Source organism: Pelodiscus sinensis, chromosome 1 (genome assembly GCF_052426305.1).
Source record: "Pelodiscus sinensis isolate ZL-2025 chromosome 1, ASM5242630v1, whole genome shotgun sequence".
Lineage (NCBI taxonomy): Eukaryota > Metazoa > Chordata > Testudines > Trionychidae > Pelodiscus > Pelodiscus sinensis.
The window spans coordinates 3,216,555-3,241,139 of NC_143052.1; the positions used below are offsets into that span (position 1 = coordinate 3,216,555).

Below are 24,585 nucleotides of genomic sequence, written 5' to 3' on the forward strand. Positions count from 1 at the left end.
TGCGCCGGGGGCAGCCCGGGCAGGTTCCAGCCAGTCCTTGGCCCCCTTGCGTAACTGGGGGCTATAAACCCAGAGAAAGGCCCTGCCCCCGCCCACAGCCTGCCCAGCGGCCCTGAGTCCTCCTCATCCAGCAGCCGGGATGAAGGTCGTTCGCATGGTGAGTCGGGGGGGGGGGGGGGGCTGGCCTGGGACCTGACTCCTGGAGGAGAAGCCCCCCGGGTCTCCCCATCCTGCCCAGCTGGTCCCTCCCCGGCTGCCAGGCCTGGACTGGGCCCTGGGTCTCTTCACCAGGGCTCCCCCGGGCGACTGCTCAGGGTCCCAAGGGACAAAGCCCCTGCTCAGCCCGTGGGCAGGGCTCCTCAGCCTGTCACACTTTCCCTGGGGGTCCCCTGAGCTTTTCCTCTGCTGGGCTGGATCCTACGGTTCCCTCTGGGTCCTCTGTGTGCACCCCCCGCCCCCCGTCTGCCTCCCGGAGCTGGCTTCTTCCCCCAGAGCCCCCATCCCCCGCAAGGCCCCTGGGTCCTCTGTGTTTGGACCCCACTGGACCCTGCCCCTCCCGGCCCCCCTCGAGATTCTGCTGCGCCTCACCTGATCCCCCCCCCCACGGACCTCCCCTGCCTGGCAGGTGTCCCTGTGTGTGTGTGGGGGGGGGGGGTGATTAGTCCTAGGCATTTAGATCCTGCCTCCCCCCGGCTCCCGCAGGCACAGCTGGGCCGGATCTGCTATGGACACCCAGGCCCATTCCTCCTTGATCTCACGGCGGTGCCAGGCACATTTCCCCACCCCACGCCTGGGCCCTCCAGCAGTTTGCTAGCAGATAGGGGGATACAGGAGCCCACACTCCTCCCCCCAGTAGATCAGGGCAACATCAGCCTGGAATAAAAGGGTGAGCCCTGTAGGACACAGGCAGCGGGGCAGACGGATGGCCAGGGGCCGTCAGGCAACGGCTCGCAGGTAAGGCAGGGAATAACCTGGTACCCCCATGGGCTGCCCACTCCTTGCACAGTGCCGGCAGCTCTAGGCTCCAGGTGGCAAAGCCAGGGAAAGGCAACAAGCCGCTGTCTGAGGAGGGACTGAACGGACGGGGGGAAAGAGACGACTACGGAGGGACGTGAGAGAGGACTGTAAAATCACGATGGGTGTGTAAATCAGGAGCATTTTTACCTGTTCACCTCACACAGGAGCCACCTGAAGATATTAACAGGCGGCAGGTTTAAAACAAAAGGAAGAACCATGCTTCTTCACCCCCCATTAACCTGTGGAACTCCTTGCTGGGGGATGTTTCCTCTGCCTGCCAGGAGCTGGGACCAGGCGATGGGATGGGTTGCTCAGTAATTGCCCTGTACTGGTCATGCCCCCTGAAACATCTTGCACTGGTCCCTGTTGGAAGACAGGGTAGATTCCCCATCGGTCTGACCCAGCCTGGCCAGTCTTATGTGCCTATGACATTCGTAGTGACCTCTCTGGACCTTTCCTCACCATGTATGTCTGCCAGATTTCCAGCTCCCCATTGTCCAGACTAGACCCAAGCATTAGACTGCAAGCCCCTGCGTTTGGCCCAATGAATTGGTCATTCGGTTCTGGATGTCCCTTTTGGGTCACTTCTGGCCTCGGGTGCACTGTAGGGGCCATGCACCCTTTGGGAAAAAATGAGTTTGGGAAGAAGTGAGTTCATTTTCCTTCCGGAATCGTGAAAGGGAACTGTCCAGATATAGATGTCGTGCCCTGCACTCACTGTTAGAAGGAAACAGGCTTGTTATGCCAGTCCTACTATTCTAAACAATGTGCATTCACCAAATATACCACAGCCGGAACAGCATTCTCAATAAGTACAGTAAAACTCCAATAGTCCGGCATCCACTTGTACGGCACGCCCGATAGCCCGCATCAAAATGGCAAGAGCCTAGTGAGTGAGCGTCGGCAAAAAACGAGTCACAAGGCAGCAGCGGCAGCAGCTGAACTGAGCGAAACCTTACGGGACTGAGTCAGTCTGCCACTGGCATTGTGTGATGCTGGACAGTGCTTGTGCTACAATAAAAAGGGTTAAAAACACTTTATCTATCTATCTATCTATCTATCTATCTATCTATCTATCTATCTATCTATCTATCTATCTATCTATCTATCTATCTATCCCCATACACCCCCCTCTATCTATCTATCTATCTATCTATCTATCTATCTATCTATCTATACGCTTGCCGAGAGGGCTAGTAAGAGAGGAACACGGAAGCGTTGCGCTATATCCGTCACGCCTCATGAATTCTCCTTGTTTTTAGAGAAAATGATTCTTTGAAGCAGTTAATACAATTCTAAGTAAATGAACGACCTGCACAGACACAAATTCGCGTTCCCTCCCCCCCCACCGCCTTGTGGTGTATTAGATGTAATACTGTTTGTAATGATTAGAACGGAGAGCATTGGCGCCTGTTGGAAGTCTGGAAGCACAGGAAAAAGGGAGGAGGGGAGAGAAGATTAGGCGTGGGGGGCGTGGGGGGGCTAAGTGCTACTGAGGGGTGCAGCAGCTTTGTAAAGAGGTTTCACCTTTGTTAAATAAAGTCGCGGTGAAGTTTGTTACTCCCTTGCTTGCATGATACAACAGTTTGGCGATGAGGATGGATCTTTTGCCTCTAAACCCACCTGCACCCTTTCTGCAAAGCCCAGGTGAGCCTCCAGTTGCTTTTACTGCCTGGATCCATGTGTTTGAGACTTATCTGCTTGCAATCAGTGCGACAGAGATTTCTGAAGTAAGAAAGCGTGCTCTGCTAATCACTGCCTTGGAGCAGAAGGGCAGCGTGTATTTTACGCTTTTCTCCTTGTAGGTGATAAATATGAGACTGCACTCACTGCATTAAAGAACTTTTTGGTGCCAAAAGTGAATGTAATAGCTAATCGCTACAGATTTTGCCAGCGTGAGCAGAAACCAGGGGAGACTAAAATGCAGTCCGATGCTTCTCTGAGGAGTCTGATTGTAACTTGTGACTTTGGGAACATAGCAGATGAGATGATTAGAGACCAGCTCACTGAGAAAACAACCATGCTTTGTGTAAGAGAACGCTTGCTTCTAGAACCACAACTTGCACTGGAAAAAGCAATAACCATTGCCACCAAATTGAGTCAGTTATAGCAGAAGCCAAAATAATGAGCATGGATATAGGAGGCCCAGTTCAGGCTGTGACTCCTTTGCAGAAAAGTCCACTATCACTGCAGACAAACAATGACAAGGAGAAAGCGAATGGAAAACCACAGAATCAGCAAATTCAAAGCACAGCAAAGGCATGCTTTCACTGTGGATCCCCACAACACCTCGCAAGCTACACAAGTTGTCCTGCAAAAGTAGCTCAGTGCAAAAAGATTGAGCATTTAGCTAAGGTATGCCGCAGTAGCCAGTCCAATCAACAGGTGCATGCAGTTACAATACCAGATGTTACTGTGCTGAGTGTGGACAAAATCACTCCTGCACATATTCCAGAACAGATAAGGTGCACTGTAAATGTTTCTGTCACATCTTCAGGTAAATCACATCCTATTCAGCTAATGTTGGACGCTGGCTCAGCAGTGTCTATACTACCTGATTCCATCTATTTGCATTACTTTAAAGATCTGCCTCTTACTGAACCCAAACTTCACTTGACCTATGTCTACACTGAGCATTGTTGTGCAATAAGATATGGAAATGAGGCACCGCGATGAATATCACTGTATCTCATTTGCATACCTAATGAGCCTCCATTTTTGCAGCCTGGGCTACACTGCTCCTTCTTGTGCGAAAAAGCCCCTCTTGTGCAGAGCCATTCTTCCTGAAAATAAGCGGCGGAACGGCTCTGCGTAAGAGGGGCTTTTGGGCACAAGAAGGAGCAGCGTAGACAGCTCCTTGTGCAAAAGCCCGTGCCGCAAAAATGGAGGCTCATTAGGTATGCAAATCCCCATCCCTCATTTGCATATCTTATTGTGCAACAATGCACAGTGTAGACATAGAGTCAGTATGCTATTTGAAAAACCAAATTCCAGTACGTGGCTGCCTGCCAGCAACGGTGACTTTTGGTGATTGCTGTGTAACTGCAGAGTTCTACATTGTCCACAGAGGCAGCCTATTCTTGGCAGAGATTTATTGGCTGCTTTAAACCTCAGGGTAGTCAATGGACGAATTGACCTTCCTCAGCAAACCACTCTTGGGCTACGTCTAGACTGGCATGATTTTCCGGAAATGCTTTTAACGGAAAAGTTTTCTGTTAAAAGCATTTTCGGAAAAGAGCGTCTAGATTGGCAGGACGCTTTTCCGCAAAAGCACTTTTTGCAGAAAAGCGTCCGTGGCCAATCTAGACGCACTTCTTCGCAAAAAAGCCCCGATCGCAAAAATGGCGATCGGGGCTTTTTTGCACAAAACAAATCTCTGCTGTCTACACTGGCCCTTTTGCGCAAGTTTTGCACAAAAGGGACTTTTGCCCGAACGGGAGCAGCATAGTATTTCCGCAAAAAGCACTGATTTCTTACAGTAGGAAGTCAGTGCTTTTGTGGAAAGTCAAGTGGTCAGTGTAGACAGCTGGCAAGTTTTTCTGGAAAAGCGGCTGATTTTCCGGAAAAACTGGCCAGTCTAGACATAGCCTTGGAGTATACACACCAGTTTCAGCTGGACCCCAGACCAAGCTGAGGAGCAACTTGGCCATGCTTATGGGTTTGTGCACAAAGTTAAAATGCAACATACTATGATGCCTGTAGGACAGAAGTTACGGCGTTTACCATTTTCAGTCAGGGAAGCTGTGTCAGAGGAACTTTAAAAACTTGTACAAAAGGACGTTATTGAAGAGATTGACTCATGGGAAGAAGGATGGAGGCATTCGCCTTTGTGTGGACTTAAGGGAGCCAAATAAAGCTATTGTGACTGACAGCCACCCACTGCCTCACACAGGAGAAGTATTTGCAGAACTCCGTGGAGCAAAGATGTTTTCTGCTCTTGATTTGCAGAGCGCGTACCACCAAGTTATGCTGCATGAAGACAGCAGAGACCTCACAGCATTTATTACATGAGAGACTATTTTGTTTTAAACGTGTTCCATACGGTCCCGCATCTGCCCCACGTGCCTTCCAAAAAATGATGTCATTGATTCTGAAGAATCACCATGGAGTTCAGTGCTAGCGGGATGATATTATTGTGTTTGGAAAGACTTCTGAGGAGCATGACAATAACCTGCAGTCTGCACTAAACTGCATCAGCACAGCCGGCTTCAAACTCAACTTGTCTGAATGCAAATGTAGACAAACAGAACTCTCCTTTCCGGGGCAGACAGTGTCACCGGCTGGGCTGAAACCTGATCCAGATCATATCCTAGCAATTTCAAAGGCTCCTCCTCCAACAGATTTGCAAACCTTACGTTCCTTCTTGGGTCTTACCTCCTGGAATGCAAAATTTATTCCCAATTATGCTTCTGTCATTGAACCGTTACGAGAATTACTACGGAGAAGTTCAACCTTGGTGTGGACAACGGATTCACAAGCTAGTTTGGAAACTGTGAAAGACTTGATTGTACACAGTCCAGTACTTGCACTATTCAGTCCTGCATTGCCCACAATTGTGACTACTGATGCGTCTGATTATGGATTTGGGGCTGTCCTCACACAACTTCATGAGGACAACACAGAGGACTGTTGCATTTGCTTCAAGGACACTGAGTGATGCTGAGAGAAAATATTCTACAGTTGAAAAAGACGCACTTGTTTGTGTCTGGGCTACAGAAAAATGGAGAACTTACCTGTGGGGCCGCATGTTCAAGTTGCGCACAGAGCACAGCCCTTTGACAACACTGCTAACCACAAAAGGACTAGGAAGAGCAAGAAATCGTATTGCTAGATGGTCTGCAAGACTACTCTCTTTCAATTAGGAACTGGAATCAGGGCTGACCCGAGGTATTCCAGTGCCCTGGGCACAGCGCACGGCACCGCCCCCGGGCACACGCGCGGCCCGGCTACAGCTGCTGGCATGCAAGCCAGGCCTGCCCCCAGGGTGCATGGCACATGTGCGGCCTGGCTACGCCCGCTGGCATGCAGCCCGGGGCCCGCCCCTAGGGCACATGGCGCTAGCGCGGCCCAGTCTGGCGCAGCCGTCGCGCGCGCCGGGCCGTGTAGAGCCCCGCGGCCGTGGGGGAAAGGGCGCTGCTGGCCGGCGCCGCGAGGATGCAGGCAGGCCGGCCCTGTGGAGGCCGGGCATGCGGCTCCTGATGGCAGCTGTAAGAGACACCGTGCACCCCTTACAGCTGCCATCAGGTGCCTCCCAGCAGTTGGCGCCCTGGGCAGCTGCCCGGCTTACCCATGCCTCCGTCCGGCCCTGACTGGAATATAAGCCTGGAACCCAACATGTGATAGCTGATTGCCTTTGTCTTCCCCAGATGGTTCACTGGAGGATGAGGATGAAGTAGTTGCGCTTATGTGACGTAGTGGGGGTACCTGGCTGGTTTCTATGCTGCTGGCTCTGGGGTAACCCCCACTGGCTGCCGTGGGTACCACGACCCAGCAAAACAGGATGAGTCACTATGCAAACCAGTGGCCAGACACCCCCCATGGAGAGGAACAAAGGAAGGGGGATGCTGCCCTGGCTGGGGGGCAGGGCTGGAAGAGAGTTCGTTAGTTCCTGTCTGGAAAGCAGGGGGGAAGGAGCTGGGGAGGGGGGCTGGGACTCCCCTATCTCAAGGGGGGCACTGAGGCCTCTTAGCCCCAGTTCCTGTAACCAGATTACATCTGTGCTATGCTGTATCTTGGCGGAGCAATAAACCACCCTCAATTCCACGGGCTGGTGGAGTCTGTTTGTGCCATTTCGGGGTGCAGGAGACGTGCCGTCACAGCTTATTACAAGCACTCTTACTGCAGTAACAAGAGAGCAATTCCGAGCTGCCTCCCATGCTGTCTGTTGTGGCTGCTCCCTAACAAACATCTGCCAAGGAAGGATTTGCAGATTTGACCCTGGAAGCGAATGCTTTCTGCACCACCTGCAAACGATGAAGGTACCGTTATAGGTGTGCTCTTTGTCACACACATGCCGAGACTTCGTGTGTGGCTGCATTCCCGCACGCCATGCACTTTACTGAAATTCACTAAAATCGAGACGCTTCTCATCGTGGGCTAATGCAGATGTTGTTCTGGGCTGCAAAAGCTACTCAGGCTTTAGCCTTGGAATTTAAGGTGATTAAACAGCTCCCTGGTCTGGGCAATTCTTTAGGTTGTAATTTCCCTTCCTTGCGTAGGGCGTCCACAGATCAAACACAGCCAGGAGTCCAGTGGCACCTTAAAGACATTGATTATGGCATACGCTGTCATGCGCTGATGCTCACTTCCTCGGACGCAGGCAGTGAAAAGATCTGAGGGCAGGGATATAGGTCTATGTCCAGAGACAGGCATGTTACATCAGGGTGAATGAGGCTAATTCAGTCAGGGTGGGTGTGGATAAGCAGGTGAGAATACCTACAGGGCAACATTACTTATTGTGATGAGAGAGCCATTCCCAGTCTCTGTTCAGACCCAGTCTGATGGTGTCGAATTTGCATATGAATCCCAACTCCGCAGTTTTGCGTGTCAGTCTGGTTTGGAAGTTTTTTTGCATCGTGGCCTCCTCCATGATGTTGTGGGCACCATCCATGTCACCGTTTGAATTTGGGTTTCAGAGGGGGAGCCGTGTTAGTCTGAATCTGCAAAAGCGGCAAGGAGTCCTGTGGCACCTTAACCGAAGTGTTGGAGCATACTCTTTCGTGGGCAAAGACCCACTTGGTCAGATGCATTTGAATTTGGGACACTGTGTTATGCCGTGTGTTCTCACCGCGAGGTGAGGGGAGGGGGGGCTGGCGGTTAGGGATGTAAAGGCTTTACCTGGTGATGGTTACCGGGTCAGCAGTTAACCAGCAGCACGGCTGGGCTGGAGCAGCACCCGTACCAGATCCCAGTTAGCTGGTTAAACTTAACATTTAACCAGTTAACTTTTTAAAGGGGATTTTACATCCCTACCGGGGGTTACAGATGAAATAAAAGGCACTTTAAAAGGTAACGTCTTATGTAAGTGCCAGCAAATTAATTATTTGGCGACACTTCAAAGTGATGATAAATCAAATGGAAAATTAATTCTTTTGCAGACAGCTCCATAATATAGTGCTACAAATCGGGCAGTCCTAGACGAGCTGCCAGCAACTGGCGCCCTAGTAGAACCATGCAATTGGCACCCCCACCTCCAAACCCCTCAATGATATTGTACCACCATTGGGTGCCCCATTTAACTTGGCGCCCTAGGCAGGGCCTGCTACAAATTAGGGCTGTAAAATCCTATTTAATTACTTAACTGGTTATAGTTAACGACAGGCAGGGGCTGCTGCAGCCTCGCTGCTTCCAGCCCTCTGCAAAGCTGCCAACTCCCAGCCTGCACATGCGGGGGGTCGGCAGCCCCCTGGGGCTGGTGAACCATTATCTGGTAAGCCTCATCCATGAAGGGTGATGCTTACCGGGTAACCAGTTAACTGTTCACATCCCTACTACAAATGTAAAGGTGCAGATGCATTTTGATTTCTCACAGGGCTTTTTACATGGAGCACGGCCACACGGCACGGCTCATCGATTTGCGCATCCGCTTGCTTTGAGGTTTCTGTTCAGTCGCTGCTGTTCTTGCCGGGTCCAATATGCCGCTCGGAGTACAGCTAGAAAATATCCTTACACTTAGAACAAGAAGGGGTTTCGTTATGGTGCAGCGCTTTGCACCAGAGGTGGCGCGAGCTGAAGTCCCAGGGTGTCATGGCACCCACAGCTATCGGGTGCCACGTTGTAGTGCCACATTGGTTGGGCCTAGCTGCCCCCACGTGACAGGGCCAAATCTGAGTGAGTGGTATCGGGACCTGGCCCACAAGGCTCCATCACCCCGGTAACCATCAGCAATGGAGTCTGACAGAAAACTGTACACAAGAAACCTGCCGATCAGTTCTCCTCCCTCCACGGCTCCAGCCACGGCCCCCCAACCCAGAAACACCAAGGGATCTGTTAGCTACAGCCAGGCCCTCAGGCACCACGGAACACGTGCTGAGGAGAAAGTCGAGGATACGCAGCTTAACATACTTAAAATGGTCTCCACCAGGCAAGGCCGCTCCACCGGAGGAGTCGAGGGCGTCACCGGCCTCTCAGATACCTCAGAGAAACTGCGTCAATATGGAAGGAAAATAACCGCTGACGCACTCGCCTCTAGTCGTCACCAACCGCCCCACGCTGGAACCCACACCGGGTATCATCAAACAATTACAGCCCCTGCCTGGAAATACATCTCTCCAGAACGCCTCTTCTGGCCTTCAAACCTCCCCCCGCCTGGCCAAGCCATCGTCAGAAACCAGCTCCCCACGGACCAGCACTCACCCACTCCAAATGGCACCGGAAACCTGCAGGCAAATGACAGATGCAAAACGACCAACCTGACGTCTCAGTCCTCGGCCTCAAAGGCTGTGTCTAAACTGCAGGGTTTTTTCGAAAAAAAGTAGCCTTTTTTCGAAAAAAGTCACCTGCGTCTAGACTACAACCGCGTTCTTTCTAAATGAAATCGAAAGAACGCGGCTTTTCTTTCGGCGGCGGTACTCCTCATTTCACGAGGAATAACATCTTTTTTTAAGAGTGCTCTTTCGAAAAAAGGCGCTATGTAATGCAAACCGTGCTTTTTCGAAAGAGAGCATCCAGACTGCCTGGGTGCTCTCTTTCGAAAAAGCAGCTTGCTTTTCCGAAAGTACTGGTTGTAGTCTAGATGCTCTTTTTCAAAAGAAGCTTTTTCGAAAGAGGCTTGCAGTCTAGACGTAGCCAAAGGGAACGTGCACAAGACCTTCTAAAGGGAGCTTCCATTCCAAACTCGGCTGGACGCTGAAAATCAGGCATGCAACAGAGACACAGGTTTGATGTCTCCTGGCAGTGGACTGTAACCCACCAACCCTTTTTAGTCTCTAAGGCGATGTCTACACTGCACAAAAACGTCTTGCACAGGAGCACATCCACACCTCAAAGTGCATCGCAAAAGCCATGTGCTTTTGCACAAGAGTCCACACTGCATAGACGCTCTTGTGCAAGAAAGCTCTGATGGCCATCAGCGCACCTGTGCTTTTTCCCATAGGCGCGTCCACACTTGCCTTTTTGCACAATAGGTGTAGCGCAAAAGGGAGTTGTGCCACGCAGAAGGAGGTTTACCTACACCAGCAAAAGCCCTCTGTTCTGCCATTTTACTGCTGATTTACTTGTGCAAAAGCGTATTGGAGGTGTGGACGCTCTGCAGGTTTTTGTGCAAAACCTGCCATTTTTGCACAAAACCCTTGCAGTGTAGATGCAGTGTAAGGTGCCACAGGACTCTTCTTTTGCCCTGGGACTGCTGAAATGTTAATTGTTGTCTTGAAAGCAAAAATGATTCCGGGAGGCATGAACAGGAGTGTTGTGAGCAAGACACGAGACGTCCTTCTCCCATTCTGCTCTGTGCGGATTAGGCCTCAATTGGAGTATGGTGTGCAATTCTGGGCCCCACATTTCAGGAAAGATGTGGAGAAATTGGAGAAGGTCCAGAGAAGAGCAACACAGATGATGAAAGGTCTAGAGAACATGAGCTAGGAGGCAAGGGTGAAAGAATTGGGTTTTAGTTTGGAAAAGAGAAGACAGAGGGGGGATATGAGAGCAGTTTTCAAGTTCCTAAAAGGGTGTCACAAGGAGGAGGGAGAAAAATTGTTCTCCTTGGCCTCTGAGAACAGGACAAGAAGCAAGGGGCTTAAACTGCAGCAAGGGGGGTTTAGGTTGGACATCAGGAAAAACTTCCTGCCTGTCAGGGTGGTTAAACACTGGAATAAATTGCCTGGGGGGTTGTGGAATCTCCATCTCTGGAGATATTTAAGAGCGGGATGGACAGACACCTGGCAGGGATGATCTAGATCAGGGGTGGCTAACCCGAGGCTTGCAAGCCACGTGGCTCCTCTCCCCCAAAAGTGCAGCTCGTGAAGCCGCTCCTGCTCCCCCCCAAATGGCCCCCACTTCCGGTTCCCCTGTGATCACGGGTGGCGATTCAAAATGGTGCCCAAGATGGCAGCCATCAACGGGAAGCTGATATGGCCCAAAAGCCTACGCTTGTTTCTTAAAGGGGCAGCCTCCTATTTTATTTTATTTATTTATTTTTTTTTTGCTTGACAATTTTGTGCGGTTCTTTGCATTTTTTCCGCCACTGTTTCAGCTCTCTTTGTTAAATGGGTTGGCCACCTCGATCTAGATGGTGGTTGGTCCTGCTGTGAGACTAGGGATTGGGACTTGATGACTTCCCAAAGTCCCTTCCAGTTCTAGTGTTCTATGACACTATGAATAGTCTCTTGCAATCCATGTGAACTCCTTACGCTTAATAATTGGTTCCACCTCGTATTTAGCTGTGATGCTCTTGTTACCTTTCCCAGATCTGAGGCAGAGCTCTGTGGAGCTTGAAAGCTTGTGTTCCCCAACAGAAATTTGTCCAGTAAAAGATATTACCCCCCTTGGCTTGTCTCGCTCATACTTAGGGACCAACAGGGCTGCAACCCCCCTGCCAACGGAGATATGTTACATTTTAAAGAGAACATTTTGTTCATCTCGTTAGTCTCTGTGACGGCACGTTGGGGGTTCCCCGTCTCCTGCACCCCGAAATGGCACAAACAGACTGCACCAGCCAGTGGAATTGAGGGTGGTTTATTGCTCCTCCAGCACAGCGCAGCACAGATGTAATCTGGTCACAGGAACTGGGCTAGGATGCCTCAGGCCCCCTTGAGATGGGGGAGACTGGGCCCCTAAACTCCAGCTCCTCTCCCTAGGCTGTCTCATCCATGCCCTCCGACAGCCAGCAACCAACTCCCTAACTTCCAGCCCTGCCCCCCAGCCAAGCCAGCATTCCACCTTCCTTTGTTCCTCTCCATGGGGGGTGTCTGGCCACTGGTTTGCATAGTGACTCATCCTGTTCTGCTGGGTCGTGGTACCCACGGCAGCCAGTGGGGGATCCCCCAGAGCCAGCAGCATAGAAACCAGCCAGGTACCCCCACTACGTCACAGTTCTCCCCCCTCCGAGAGCGAACTGAGCAGGGTCACTCCGCTCGTGACCTAGGGAAGTTCGGGTCCTCTGCGTGGGAACCCGCCCTGGGGACATGGGTGCTCCCCTTGACTCGGGCCGGCCGTGGCAAGGCCCCACATGAGCTGGCTTCCCTCTGTCCACTCGCCGCCCCGCTCCAGGGCGACTGGCACAGGCCTGTCCTCGGGGGTCACACCCCCCCTTCCGCTGGCCTTGATCTCTGGCCAGGGTCTCTCGGGCCGGGGCCATGAGCCCAGCGAGCCTTCTCTGGACAGCCAGGGTGGCTCCCACACCCGACGCTCCATCCAGGGAGGCCTTCCCCTCCCATAACTCTCTCAGCCATCCCAGAGGGTCTATCTGGGGTAGAGACCCCCAAGCCGCTTTCCTACTGTCTTGGGCCTTCCCGCCCCTCTGGCAGGAGTCACAGGACCGGCAGTACCGCTGCACGGCTGTAAAGATTCCCGGCCAATAGAAGTGCTGGAGCAGCTTCAGCCGGGTGCTCCGGATCCCCCGGTGGCCCCCAACGGGGGAATCGTGGGCCAAATACAGCAGCTTGAGGCGATACTTTCGGGGGACGACCAGCTGCCGCTCTACCCTCCATGCCCTCGCCTTCCTGGGGGGAAGCCACTCACGGAACAGGAGCCCACGCTCCCGCAGGAATCTCTCCTGGCCACCTCTCCCCCGGGGCTGAGCTGCATGGAGGCCAGCCTGGTCCCTCAGCCTCTGCAAGGAGGGGTCTGCCTGCACCTCAGCCTGGAATTCAGCTGCTAAGGCAGGGATCGGGACCTGTCCCCCACCTCTGCCTAGGTCCGGAGTCCCAGCCTGGCTGGACCCCGTGTCCACTGGGATGGGACCCTGAGGACGCTGCCAGGAGTCCTTCCCTGGACCCACGTTGTCAGCCCCCCGCTGGCTCTGGCTCCGGGTAGTGACTAGAGCCCGCTGGGATTCATGGGGCCACTCCTCTAGGTCATTCCCCATCAGCACCTCGGTGGGCAAGTGCGGGTGCACCCCCACTTCCTTGAGGCCTTCCTTGGCCCCCCATTTCAGATGCACCCTGGCTACAGGCACCTTAAACGGGGACCCGTCTATGCCCTTCAGGGTCAGCTGCGCGTGGGGTAGTATCCGCTCCGGGGCCACTATGTCGGATCGGGCCAGAGTCACCTCCGCCCCCGTGTCCCAGAAGCCCGTCACCTTCCTACCATCCACCTCCAGGGGTATGAGGCACTCGCTCCGCAGGGGCCGTCCTGCCCCCACCCGGTACACGGAGAAATCCGCCTCCTGAGAATCAGACCTCCCAGGGGAGGTGCACTGAGCATCCTTCCCCTCTCTCTGAGCTGAGGTTTGCCTGCCAGCCCCTGCCTCTGGGGCAGCCTGCCCTTCCTCCCGCCCCAGCCAGTTAACCCTGGAAAGTCCCCGGTCCTGGGACCTGGTGCACTGAGCCCTCTTGTGGCCTTTTTGCCCACAGCGATGGCAAGTTAGGCTTTGGGCTGTCTCTGTCCAGGCCCTGGCTGGTTCTCTGGGGCGCAGACGACCTGTTCCTTGGTCTCGCCCCGTAGTTGACTCCCTCCGTCGCTCAGCCGAGATCCGGTCTCTGCGCGGTTCCCTCTCTCTCCGGGACTCCCGTTCACACCCGGACCGGCTCTCCGTGAACTCATCCGCCAGTTTCCCGGCCTCCTGGGGGTTCTCTGGTCTCCGGTCCTTGAGCCACAGCCTCAGTTTGGGTGGGCACGCTTCATAGAACTGCTCCATCATGACCAGCTTGAGCAGCTCCTCTGCGGTCTGGGCTCCGACTCCAGACACCCACTTGCGGCAGTATTGCGCCAGGCGGGAGGCCAGATCCACATAGGTCTCCCGTGGCCCTTTCTGTACCCCCCGGAACTTCTTCCTGTACATCTCGGGGGTCAGCCCGAACTTGTGCAGCAGGGCCTCCTTGACTCGGTTGTAATCCCCTGGCTGTAGGTCCTCCAGCTGACTGAGCACTCCGGCCGCCTCCTGGTTCAGTGCGGGGACGAGCTCCTGCAGCCAGTCAGCCGGGGGGACCCGTTGCAGTCCACAGGCCCTCTCAAAGGCACTGAGGAACCCGTCTATGTCACCCATGTCCTTCAATTGGGCCCCCACGAGCCTCTCCAAGCGTCTGGCAGTCCTGGGACCTTGGGGCTCATCCGCACTTGGCGCAGCCGGTGCCCCGCCGGTTCTCCGCTCTGCCATGGCCAGCTCATGCTGTCGCTGCCTCTCTCGATCTTGGCGCTCCCTTTCTCGGTCCTCTACTTCCAATTCCCTGATCCGCAGCTGGATCTCCAGCCGCCGCAGCTCCGCTGGGCTGGCCCCTGCCCTAGATAGGCTACTTGCAGGCCTCCCGGGAGACGCTGTCTCATCTCTCCGTTGGGTTCCAGCGCTCCTCCCCCTCTCTGAGCCTGACACACTCTCAGGGGGGGTCTGGCTGCTTCCCCTGGGGACAAGATCCTGGCCCTGTGGCTGGTCATTCTCTTCCAGCTGGGTAATCAGCTGGGCCTTGGTTGCTTTCTGCACAGGCAAGCCCCTCTCTCTGCACAGCCCCACCAGCTCTGCCTTCAAGAGTTGGGCGTAGGCCATCTGCCCGCTGGGCCCCTCGGTGCAGACTCACCAGTCTAGTGCTGCAGCGCCCCACGATTCCCAGGAACCGCTTCGCTCTGTCTCCAGCACGCCTGGCTCCAGGGCTCTTGCTTCTACTGCGCCTTGTCGCTTGCCGCTGGAAGCTCCATCCACGGGGTGCAGTGCATCCCACTTCTGACACCAGTGTGACGGCACGTTGGGGGTTCCCCGTCTCCTGCACCCCGAAATGGCACAAACAGACTGCACCAGCCAGTGGAATTGAGGGTGGTTTATTGCTCCTCCAGCACAGCGCAGCACAGATGTAATCTGGTCACAGGAACTGGGCTAGGATGCCTCAGGCCCCCTTGAGATGGGGGAGACTGGGCCCCTAAACTCCAGCTCCTCTCCCTAGGCTGTCTCATCCATGCCCTCCGACAGCCAGCAACCAACTCCCTAACTTCCAGCCCTGCCCCCCAGCCAAGCCAGCATTCCACCTTCCTTTGTTCCTCTCCATGGGGGGTGTCTGGCCACTGGTTTGCATAGTGACTCATCCTGTTCTGCTGGGTCGTGGTACCCACGGCAGCCAGTGGGGGATCCCCCAGAGCCAGCAGCATAGAAACCAGCCAGGTACCCCCACTACGTCACAGTCTCCTAAATGCTAAAACACAGGTTTCCCTAATACTCCATCGTTTTTAATTCCATGTATGAAATCCAAGAGTAACCATGTTTGCAAATCTACATTTCATACTGGCACCTTATGTTCCGAACAAGTTACACATTTAACATAACTGAATGGGGGCCTCAGTCAGGGAAAGAGAAGTAAAACCACGTTGGCCGTTCTTTTATACGGAATCGTTTAAATGAGGGGAGAGCTTGCTCCTTTCACACATATATTCAGGACTTAGGGGCAGTTAGATTTGTTAAGTCATGGGTGTTTTGTATGAACCTGTGCTGGAAAAACTGTGTGTGTGTGTGAGATCTAAACCCACAAGCTCACACAGGTAGCTGAGCATGGATCCTGTGTAACAGCCAACTGGTAGATTTGAACCCAAGACCTCTGCAGCTTGAGCTATGAAGCCAGCTGGCTCTCAATGTGGGCTGTAGAGCACCTTTGTTTTTAGCTCAGGCTATACGTGGTCTAAGTGTCACTCCATGGAACAGTGACCCACATTTAGGGTTGCCAGATAGTTTCACAAAGGCCACGCCCCCCCAGCATATCCACCGCCCCTGGAGGGTACCAGGGCAGTCTTAGGGGATATGGTGTCCTGGGTGATCTTGTATTTTGGCCTCCAGCCCCGACTGGCTCCCTGGGCTCCCCTCCCACTCCTGGGCCTATGCTGCAGATGCCCCCCTGGCTGGTCCCTCATGCCTTCCTTTGCCCCAGGACGCAGACCCCTCTGAAGTTTACCGGCCGGACGCAGGGGCTGAGCGTGGCAAGCCGAAAACAGACTACAGGAACTACACGGTGAGGGCCCATCGCCCAGCGCGCGCTGTCTGGGACCTGCCCTGCATGGGGCATTAGCCCCCGTCTCGGCAGGCTGGCCCCGGTGCGAGGAGCGTAGGCTGGATTCAAGCCTCAGTGGGGGGGGACGCTGTGGAACCATGCTCAGGGAGTGGCCAGGGCTAGCGTAGACAGGGGGCCCCTATGGCCAGCGCTCCTGCCCCATGCCTCACAGCACCCCCTGCTGGGGAAAACCAGGACTGGAATAGCCCGGAGCTCCTCCCCCAGCCAGTGCTCCCACCGCCCCACCACACAGCGCCCCCTGCTGGGAGAGGCTGGGACTGAAATAGCTGGGAGCCCCTCCCAAACCAGTGCTCCCAGACCACAGCGCCCCCTGCTGGGAGAGGCTGGGACTGAAATAGCTGGGAGCTCCCCCCCCAAGCCAGTGCTCCCAGCCCACAGCGCCCCCTACTGGGAGAGGCTGGGACTGAAATGGCTGGGAGCTCCCTATGGCCCGCACTCCTGCCCTATGCCCTAAAGTGGCCCCTGGTGGGCGAGGCTGGAACTGGAAAAGCTGGGAGCACTTCCCACCACCAACACTTCTACCACCATCCCACAGTGCCCCCTGCTGGGAGAGGCTGGGCCTGGAGTAGCTGGGAGCTGCCCCCACTGCCAGCACTTTGCCTTGCTCCCGGGGCCAGAGCCCCATAGCTAGCCCGTTGGAGAGGCTGGCCCTGCAGTGGCAGGCCTGGGCTCTTGTCTGATTCAGGGGTGTGTTGTTCCAGACTGGGCCACTGCTGGAGCGCGTGTACAACACCTACCTGCTCATGCACACGCACCAGACCGTGGACTTTGTCCGGAGGAAGGTTCGTCCCCTGGCGTCTCACTGATCTGCCCCTGGGCCCCCCAGCACTGCAGATCCTGCCCTCCGAGACGCTGTAGGCACCCCTTCCTATGAATCCCAGCAGCTGGGTGTCTAGGAAAGAGCTAGCTACAGCCTGGCTCCCCGGGACCCCCAGCCCACGGGAGCCCCCTCGCGCCCCACCCCAGCGGAGACGCCCTTTGGGAATGCTGCTCCCGGACCGTCCCCGGGACCCCCAGCCCACGGGAGTGCCCTCGCGCCCCACCCCAGCAGAGACGCCCTTTGGGAATGCTGCTCCCGGACCGTCCCCGGGATCCCCAGCCCACGGGAGCCCCCTCGCGCCCCACCCCAGCAGAGACACCCTTTGGGAATGCTGCTCCTGGACCGCCCCCGGGAACCCCAGCCCACGGGAGCGCCCTCGCGCCCCACCCCAGCAGAGACACCCTTTGGGAATGCTGCTCCCGGACCGTCCCCGGGACCCCCAGCCCACGGGAGCCCCCTCGTGCCCACCCCAGCGGAGACGCCCTTCTAGAACGCTGCTCCCCGGACCGTCCCCGGGACCCCCAGCCCACGGGAGCCCCCTCATGCCCCATCCCAGGGGAGATGCCCTTTGGGAACACTGCTCCCCAGACAGTCCTTGGGAATGCCAGCCAAGGGAGTGGAGCTGTTGCAGCCAATTCCCCACCCTGATTCTGGCCCTGGGAGCTGGCAGCGACCCCTGTGCCCAGTGACGGCTCACCGGCCCCCCTCTTCCCAGAGCGCAGAGTACGGGGCCTGTGCCCAGCGCAGACTGAGCATCATGGAGGCCTTGGATTTACTGGATAACGTGGTGGATGAATCAGACCCGGACGTGGACTTTCCCAACTCCTACCACGCGTACCAGACCGCCGAGGGCATCCGGCAAGCCCACCCGGACAAAGGTAAGGCCAGCCTCACGTAGGCAGGGGCTGGGTGCAGGATCCCAAGCAAGGGTCCCTCTAATTTTTCCTGTGTACAGAATACATTTTGTTCTGTGCACCCTGACCTGGGCAGATGTGCACCACCACTAGGAACACTTGCTGCCAGTGGGGGGCGCTCTGCAAAGGGAGGCCCCCGAATCTCTCACGCGCTCAGCTGGCAGGGAACTCTGAGCCCAGGTGGGTCTCCGCAGAGCCGGGTGGGTAGGGACCGACCCCCTTCCTGCTCCGGGATGGGAGGCTTGTTGTGGGCGCAGCCAAGAAACCAGTGTGGGGTTTTTCTGTTGCCGAATGCCCCCCCCGCATGCTGCCCCCCGCCCAGGCCAGGCTGACCCCCTCCCTGCTCTCTCCGTCACAGACTGGTTCCAGCTAGTCGGGCTGCTGCACGACATGGGCAAAATCCTGGCTCTGGCAGGGGAGCCGCAGGTGAGCAGCTGCGGATGCAGCGTGTGCATGTGCCAGGCAGGGGCGGGGCAAGCGCTGGGTGAGTGGGCAGGTCGGGGGCACCCAGCACTGGTGACCTGCGGGGGGACCCGCGGGCATCAGCCAGGAAGGGGGGCGCCAGGGCAGGGCCGTGCCCAAAAAGGCTGCTTGCTCGCAGGCCCCATGCCGGACACAGCCCTTCGTCCTCGTCCCCAGCCGTGTTTGCGGGAAGGCGGGTGCCCCGCGGAGAGGCCAAGCACCGATTCAGGGCGGGTCTGTGAGACCCAGGCAAGCCGGAGCTGGTGCCGCTAGCGCCCACAGGCCTCTGGCAACGCGAGGCGACGGGTGGCCTCACGCTGATCTCGCGCTACCCCTGGGGGGGGCCGATCACGCCCCCCAGCTGCCAGCTGGGCAAAGCCAGGGCAGCAGGTCAGGGTCAGGGGCCTCAACCCCCTTTGCTCCCGGGTTCTCTCTGCAGTGGGCCGTGGTGGGCGACACCTTCCCCGTGGGCTGCAGGGTCCAGGACTCCGTCGTCTTCAGTGCCTCCACCTTCCACGACAACCCCGACACCAACAACCCCCTGTACAAGTGAGTGCCCCACCCCCGCCAGTGCCCCCGCCCAGCCACCTCTAGGCACACCGCACCCTACAGGGCAGCCTCCCACCGGGACACCTCTGGCCCCGGCTGATGCACTGAGAGCTGGGTCTGGAGTGGGTGAAATCATCCCCCCCCAGGAGCGCTACACTCCTAAGACCCCACAGAGCCCCTCGAGGGCGGGTCTGGGTCCTGCCCCCCAGAGCTGCGGTTCCCCAACACTATCACGGGCTGAGTCGGCCGTGGGGTACACAGCCCGTCTGCACCCGCCTGTGGGTACCTCCCCTGCTCGCCCCGAGCCAGCGCTAGTGCTCCCCCAGCGAGGGGAGGGGGCAGGAGGGCTGGGGCCCAGCCAGAGCCCCACTGACCGGCTGTCTCTTGTGCAGTACACAGTACGGGATCTACCAGCCTCGCTGCGGCCTGGCCAACGTGCTCATGTCCTGGGGCCATGACGGTAAGGGTGTGCCGGGGGGGGGCGGGGTGCCGGCGGTGTGCTCGGGGGTGGGTGTGCCGGCGGTGTGTGTCCATGGGGGCGGGGTGCCGGCGGTGTGCTCGGGGGTGGGTGTGCCGGCGGTGTGTGTCCATGGGGGTGTGTGTGCCGGCGGTGTGCCCGGGGGTGTGTGTCCATGGGGGGGTGTGTGCCGGCGGTGTGCCCAGGGGTGTGTGTCCGTGGGGGTGTGTGCTGGTGGTGTGCCCGGGGGTGTGTGTCCGTGGGGGGTGTGTGCTGGTGGTGTGCCCAGGGGTGTGTGCCGGCGGTGTGCCCAGGGGGGTGTGTCCGTGGGGGGGATGTGCTGGCGGTGTGCCCGGGGGTGTGTGCCCAGGGGTGTGTGTGCTGGCGGTGTGCCCAGGGGTGTGTGTCCATGGGGGGGGGTGCTGGCGGTGTGCCTGGGGTTGTGTGCCCAGGGGTGTGTGCCCGGGGGGGTGTGTGCTGGCGGTGTGCCTGGGGTTGTGTGCCCAGGGGTGTGTGCCCGGGGGGGTGTGTGCTGGCGGTGTGCCTGGGGTTGTGTGCCCAGGGGTGTGTGCCCAGGGGTGTGTGCGCGCCTGGGGTGTGTGCCTGGGCGTGTGCCACTGAGATCTGGGATTTGCGTCTAGGGCCCTTCCAGGTGCGGGTCAGTGCTCCAGTGGGAGACCCCTGCTCTTGGTGCTCTCAGCCCCCTCCCCCCCCGGCTCTCTGCCTTTGTCCTTGGGGGCCCTCCCCTGCCCCCCGTGCACAGTCCCCTTCGCCCCCCAGAGCCAGAGCTGCATCCCCCCTTCCCGCTGGCAGCTCCCAACCCCACCACTCTCCCCTGCCCCATCGCCCCCTCCCTGCTTCCTGCACATGGGGCACTGCCGCCCCTCCCCCAGCAGCCTGTGCCAGAGAGCTATCGGAACAAAACACGGTGCCGAGGACGCTGCCTCCCTGCCTCAGACAGGATCCTCCCCTGCAGCGGTCCTTCCTGGCCCACAGGGGCTCGGGGCACGGTGCCGCAGCCCCCTTGCAGCGCCTCCCTCCTGTTGCCTGCCAGCAGCCGGGCCAGAGGAGAACAGCCTACTGCTGCCGCCAGCCAGCTGGGGTGCTCCGGTGGGCAGTGCGGGGCTCGTGTGTCCCCTGCTCACAGTTGGGGAAACAGAGGCACAGACTTGCCCAAGGGCCCATTGCAAATCACTGTGGGAGCCAGCTCCGGCCACGGCTGCTCCCGTGCCTGGGCTAATGTTGCCAGTGGTCTCGGAGCCCAGCAAGAGGCACCGGGGGCCTGGCCTTCAGCTGCAGGGCCGGCTGCGGGTAAAGGGGAGATGCTTCGCTGCAGGCTCAGTTGTGGCCGGCGGCTGCCCCCGTTCCCCCAGCTCCCCGCTCCCAGAGGGGCAGGAGCACGTGGTGACGGAGGGGCCGGGGCAGGGCCTGGCGCCAGGCTGGTGCCCGGGGCCATGGGGGTAACGCTCTGGTCTCTCTCCCCAGAGTACATGTACAAAGTCATGAAATTCAACAACTTCGCTCTCCCCCCGGAGGTAAGTGCTCGTGCGGGGGGGGGGGGGGGGAGATCTGGCTTTTAAGGGCAGTGGGGGTGAAACGGGGGCCGGGTTGTGAGAACGGATCCATGCCAGTCCCCCCCGAGCTGCTCCCACGGGACTGTCCCCTGCCCCCTCCCCGGGGCATCTGGCCCTGCCCTTCCCCCTGCTGGCTGGCTGGCACTGCCCCCTGCTGGAGCAGGAAGCCTTCACCGGCTCATCCCTCTGGCTCCAGCGATTCCCAGCTGCTCCCTTGGCACAGGGCCGATACCACCCCCCACAAAGGCTCTGCAGACATGGCCCCCAAAGGGCCACAAATGGGAGATTGGGCTCCAGGGACCGGAAAGGAGCCGGTGGCACAGGGGAGCTCGGGCCACGGCTGCCCCTCTCCCTCTCTCTCCTCTCGCAGGCTTTCTACATGATTCGCTTCCACTCCTTCTACCCCTGGCACACGGGCGGGGATTACATGCACCTGTGCAGCGAGGAGGACCTGCGCATGCTGCCCTGGGTCAGGGAGTTCAAGTGCGTGCCCCAGTCTCGGGGGAGGGGGGAAGAAGGGCCGGGGGCTGTTACAGCAGACACTGGGCCTTGCAGTCAAAGGCAGCAAAGTGGAACTGATAAGAGGAGAATCATTGTTTTCAGAAAGCCAGTAACCAGGGGAACTCACTGCCCCATGATCACTGAGGCCAAACATTTCAGATCACGCAGGCCATGGGCATTTCCCAGGACATTTAACAGCAACCCCCAGTTATTAACACTCATGTACAGTGGCACCACAATTAAGCCTCAGGGCCTGAGCTGGGCTCCAATTATTGGAGAGTAGGAGGGGCCCTCTGGCGGGAGCCTCCCCACCCCCACACCTGCTTGCACTTGCCTCTCAGCTGTTTGCATCCCCCTCAGACGCAGGGTCTGGAGCTGGCAGCATGAGGGGGCGGGCAGGAGGGGAGAGGGGAGAGCCCAGGGCTGATCCAGTCTGGCAAGTGCAGCATTTCAGATCAGAGCAAAGCACGAGAGGCCAGAGTCAGCAAGGGCTGGAGAACAGCGGCAGCAGGCTCCCTGGCTGAGTCTGGTTTCTGAGGGGCAGCACTGGGGCTGGCGTGGGGCATGGAATGAGTTGCTGCACCTGCACAGAGCCCTAGCGCCGGCAGAGCCACCGGGCAGAATGGCTGAGCCCTGGCTCCAGCCGTGGGTTAGTGCTGGCCAATGTCCACTAGGGGAGGGTGCTCGGCTTGAGAGGAGCAGCTGAGCGGGGCCCCCAGGTGTAGCGGGAGGGGGCCGGGACGAGGGGCGCAGGCAGCAGCAGGGGAGCAGCTGAGCAGGGCCCCCAGGTGTAGCGGGAGGGGGCCGGGACGGGGGGCGCAGGCAGCAGCAGGGGAGCAGCTGAGCGGGGCCCCCAGGCGTAGGGGGAGGGGGCCGGGACGGGGGGCACAGGCAGCAGCAGGGGAGCAGCTGAGCGGGGCCCCCAGGCGTAGGGGGAGGGGGCCGGGACGGGGGGCACAGGCAGCAGCAGGGGAGCAGCTGAGCGGGGCCCCCAGGTGTAGCGGGAGGGGGCCGGGACGGGGGGCGCAGGCAGCAGCAGGGGAGCAGCTGAGCGGGGCCCCCAGGTGTAGGGGGAGGGGGCCGGGACGGGGGGCACAGGCAGCAGCAGGGGAGCAGCTGAGCGGGGCCCCCAGGCGTAGGGGGAGGGGGCCGGGACGGGGGGCACAGGCAGCAGCAGGGGAGCAGCTGAGCGGGGCCCCCAGGTGTAGCGGGAGGGGGCCGGGACGGGGGGCGCAGGCAGCAGCAGGGGAGCAGCTGAGCGGGGCCCCCAGGTGTAGGGGGAGGGGGCCGGGACGGGGGGCACAGGCAGCAGCAGGGGAGCAGCTGAGCGGGGCCCCCAGGTGTAGCGGGAGGGGGCCGGGACGGGGGGCGCAGGCAGCAGCAGGGGAGCAGCTGAGCGGGGCCCCCAGGTGTAGGGGGAGGGGGCCGGGACGGGGGGCGCAGGCAGCAGCAGGGGAGCAGCTGAGCAGGGCCCCCAGGTGTAGGGGGAGGGGGCCGGGACGGGGGGCGCAGGCAGCAGCAGGGGAGCAGCTGAGCGGGGCCCCCAGGTGTAGGGGGAGGGGGCCGGGACGGGGGGCGCAGGCAGCAGCAGGGGAGCAGCTGAGCGGGGCCCCCAGGTGTAGGGGGAGGGGGCCGGGACGAGGGGCGCAGGCAGCAGCAGGGGAGCAGCTGAGCGGGGCCCCCAGGTGTAGCGGGAGGGGGCCGGGACGAGGGGCGCAGGCAGCAGCAGGGGAGCAGCTGAGCGGGGCCCCCAGGTGTAGGGGGAGGGGGCCGGGACGGGGGGCACAGGCAGCAGCAGGGGAGCAGCTGAGCAGGGCCCCCAGGTGTAGCGAGAGGGGGCCGGGACGAGGGGCGCAGGCAGCAGCAGGGGAGCAGCTGAGCAGGGCCCCCAGGCGTAGCGGGAGGGGGCCGGGACGAGGGGCGCAGGCAGCAGCAGGGGAGCAGCTGAGCGGGGCCCCCAGGTGTAGGGGGAGGGGGCCGGGACGAGGGGCGCAGGCAGCAGCAGGGGAGCAGCTGAGCGGGGCCCCCAGGCGTAGGGGGAGGGGGCCGGGACGAGGGGCGCAGGCAGCAGCAGGGGAGCAGCTGAGCGGGGCCCCCAGGTGTAGCGGGAGGGGGCCGGGACGAGGGGCGCAGGCAGCAGCAGGGGAGCAGCTGAGCGGGACCCCCAGGTGTAGGGGGAGGGGGCCGGGACGAGGGGCACAGGCAGCAGCAGGGGAGCAGCTGAGCGGGACCCCCAGGTGTAGGGGGAGGGGGCCGGGACGGGGGGCACAGGCAGCAGCAGGGGAGCAGCTGAGCGGGGCCCCCAGGCGTAGGGGGAGGGGGCCGGGACGGGGGGCACAGGCAGCAGCAGGGGAGCAGCTGGTTGAGCCTTTGCTCTCTGCCCCTCCAGCAAGTTCGACCTCTACTCCAAGCGCGAGGACTTGCCGGCCGTGGCGCAGCTGAAGCCCTACTACCAGGCCCTGGTGGACAAGTACTGCCCGGGCCCGCTGTGCTGGTGACGGCCTGCGCCAGCCCTGCCTGCTGGGAGGCAGCAGCCCCGTGCCCGCCATCTTATAGCTGGAGGCCGAAGCAGAACAGCAGCCGGGCCTGGCCCTGCCCCACAGAGCAACCCCCACAGGACTCCAGAGCTGCTGCAGCCTGTGCCCGCCAAGCCCCTTCGAGTTTGCTCCTACACCCCCCCCCCCCGCACCACCCGGCTGCTGCAGGCCTGGGGCCCAGCTCCGACCCCTAGCGCCCCGCTCAAAGGAGCAGCGTCCAGAGCTCAATAAACCGGCTGTTAACAGGCGGGGCTGGTGTGTCACCCGCATGCTGCAGGGCCCCAGGCCTAGCGCCACAACAGGGCTGGGCAGGCTACGAGGGGAGGGCAGGAGGGGGCTACTTCACCCAGCCCTGCCAGTCACTCCACCCCTACTGCCCTCACCACCAGCTGCCTACCACCCTGCCAGGGCCAGGCTGAGCTGGAAAACAGGCCCCCAGCCCCTTGCTGCTAGCCCTGCCCCATGTCCCTCCTGCACCCCTTTGCCTGGGCTTCACTGCTCCCCCCAGCAGTGCACAAGCACCTGCCCTCTACCCCCATGTCCTCCTTCCCCCCCTTGCCCCTCTAGGCTGAGGCAGGGCCTCATGCAGCTTGCCCCCCCCCTTGCCACACGAC

General features: G+C 59.2%; 1 protein-coding gene across 1 annotated transcript; it reads left to right on the forward strand.

The window, feature by feature from the left end:
* The first annotated feature begins 4 nt into the window (after positions 1-4).
* On the forward strand, positions 5-24,219 carry MIOX (myo-inositol oxygenase). Its single transcript, XM_075924381.2, has 10 exons — positions 5-157; positions 16,017-16,097; positions 16,859-16,939; positions 17,693-17,855; positions 18,250-18,317; positions 18,793-18,902; positions 19,295-19,362; positions 20,845-20,894; positions 21,304-21,416; positions 23,824-24,219. Exons 1-10 carry the CDS (start codon positions 140-142, stop codon positions 23,930-23,932), a joined length of 861 nt encoding a protein of 286 aa, XP_075780496.1. The 5' UTR covers positions 5-139; the 3' UTR covers positions 23,933-24,219.
* Positions 24,220-24,585: the final 366 nt, after the last annotated feature.

What these genes read in the sequence shown, in the direction of transcription:
- MIOX (XM_075924381.2), top strand. An exon ending in GCAAGCCCACCCGGACAAAG is followed by an intron (nt 17,856 to 18,249) that starts GTAAGGCCAGCC and finishes TCTCCGTCACAG; the next exon opens with ACTGGTTCCAGCTAGTCGGG. An exon ending in ACTTCGCTCTCCCCCCGGAG is followed by an intron (nt 20,895 to 21,303) that starts GTAAGTGCTCGT and finishes CTCCTCTCGCAG; the next exon opens with GCTTTCTACATGATTCGCTT.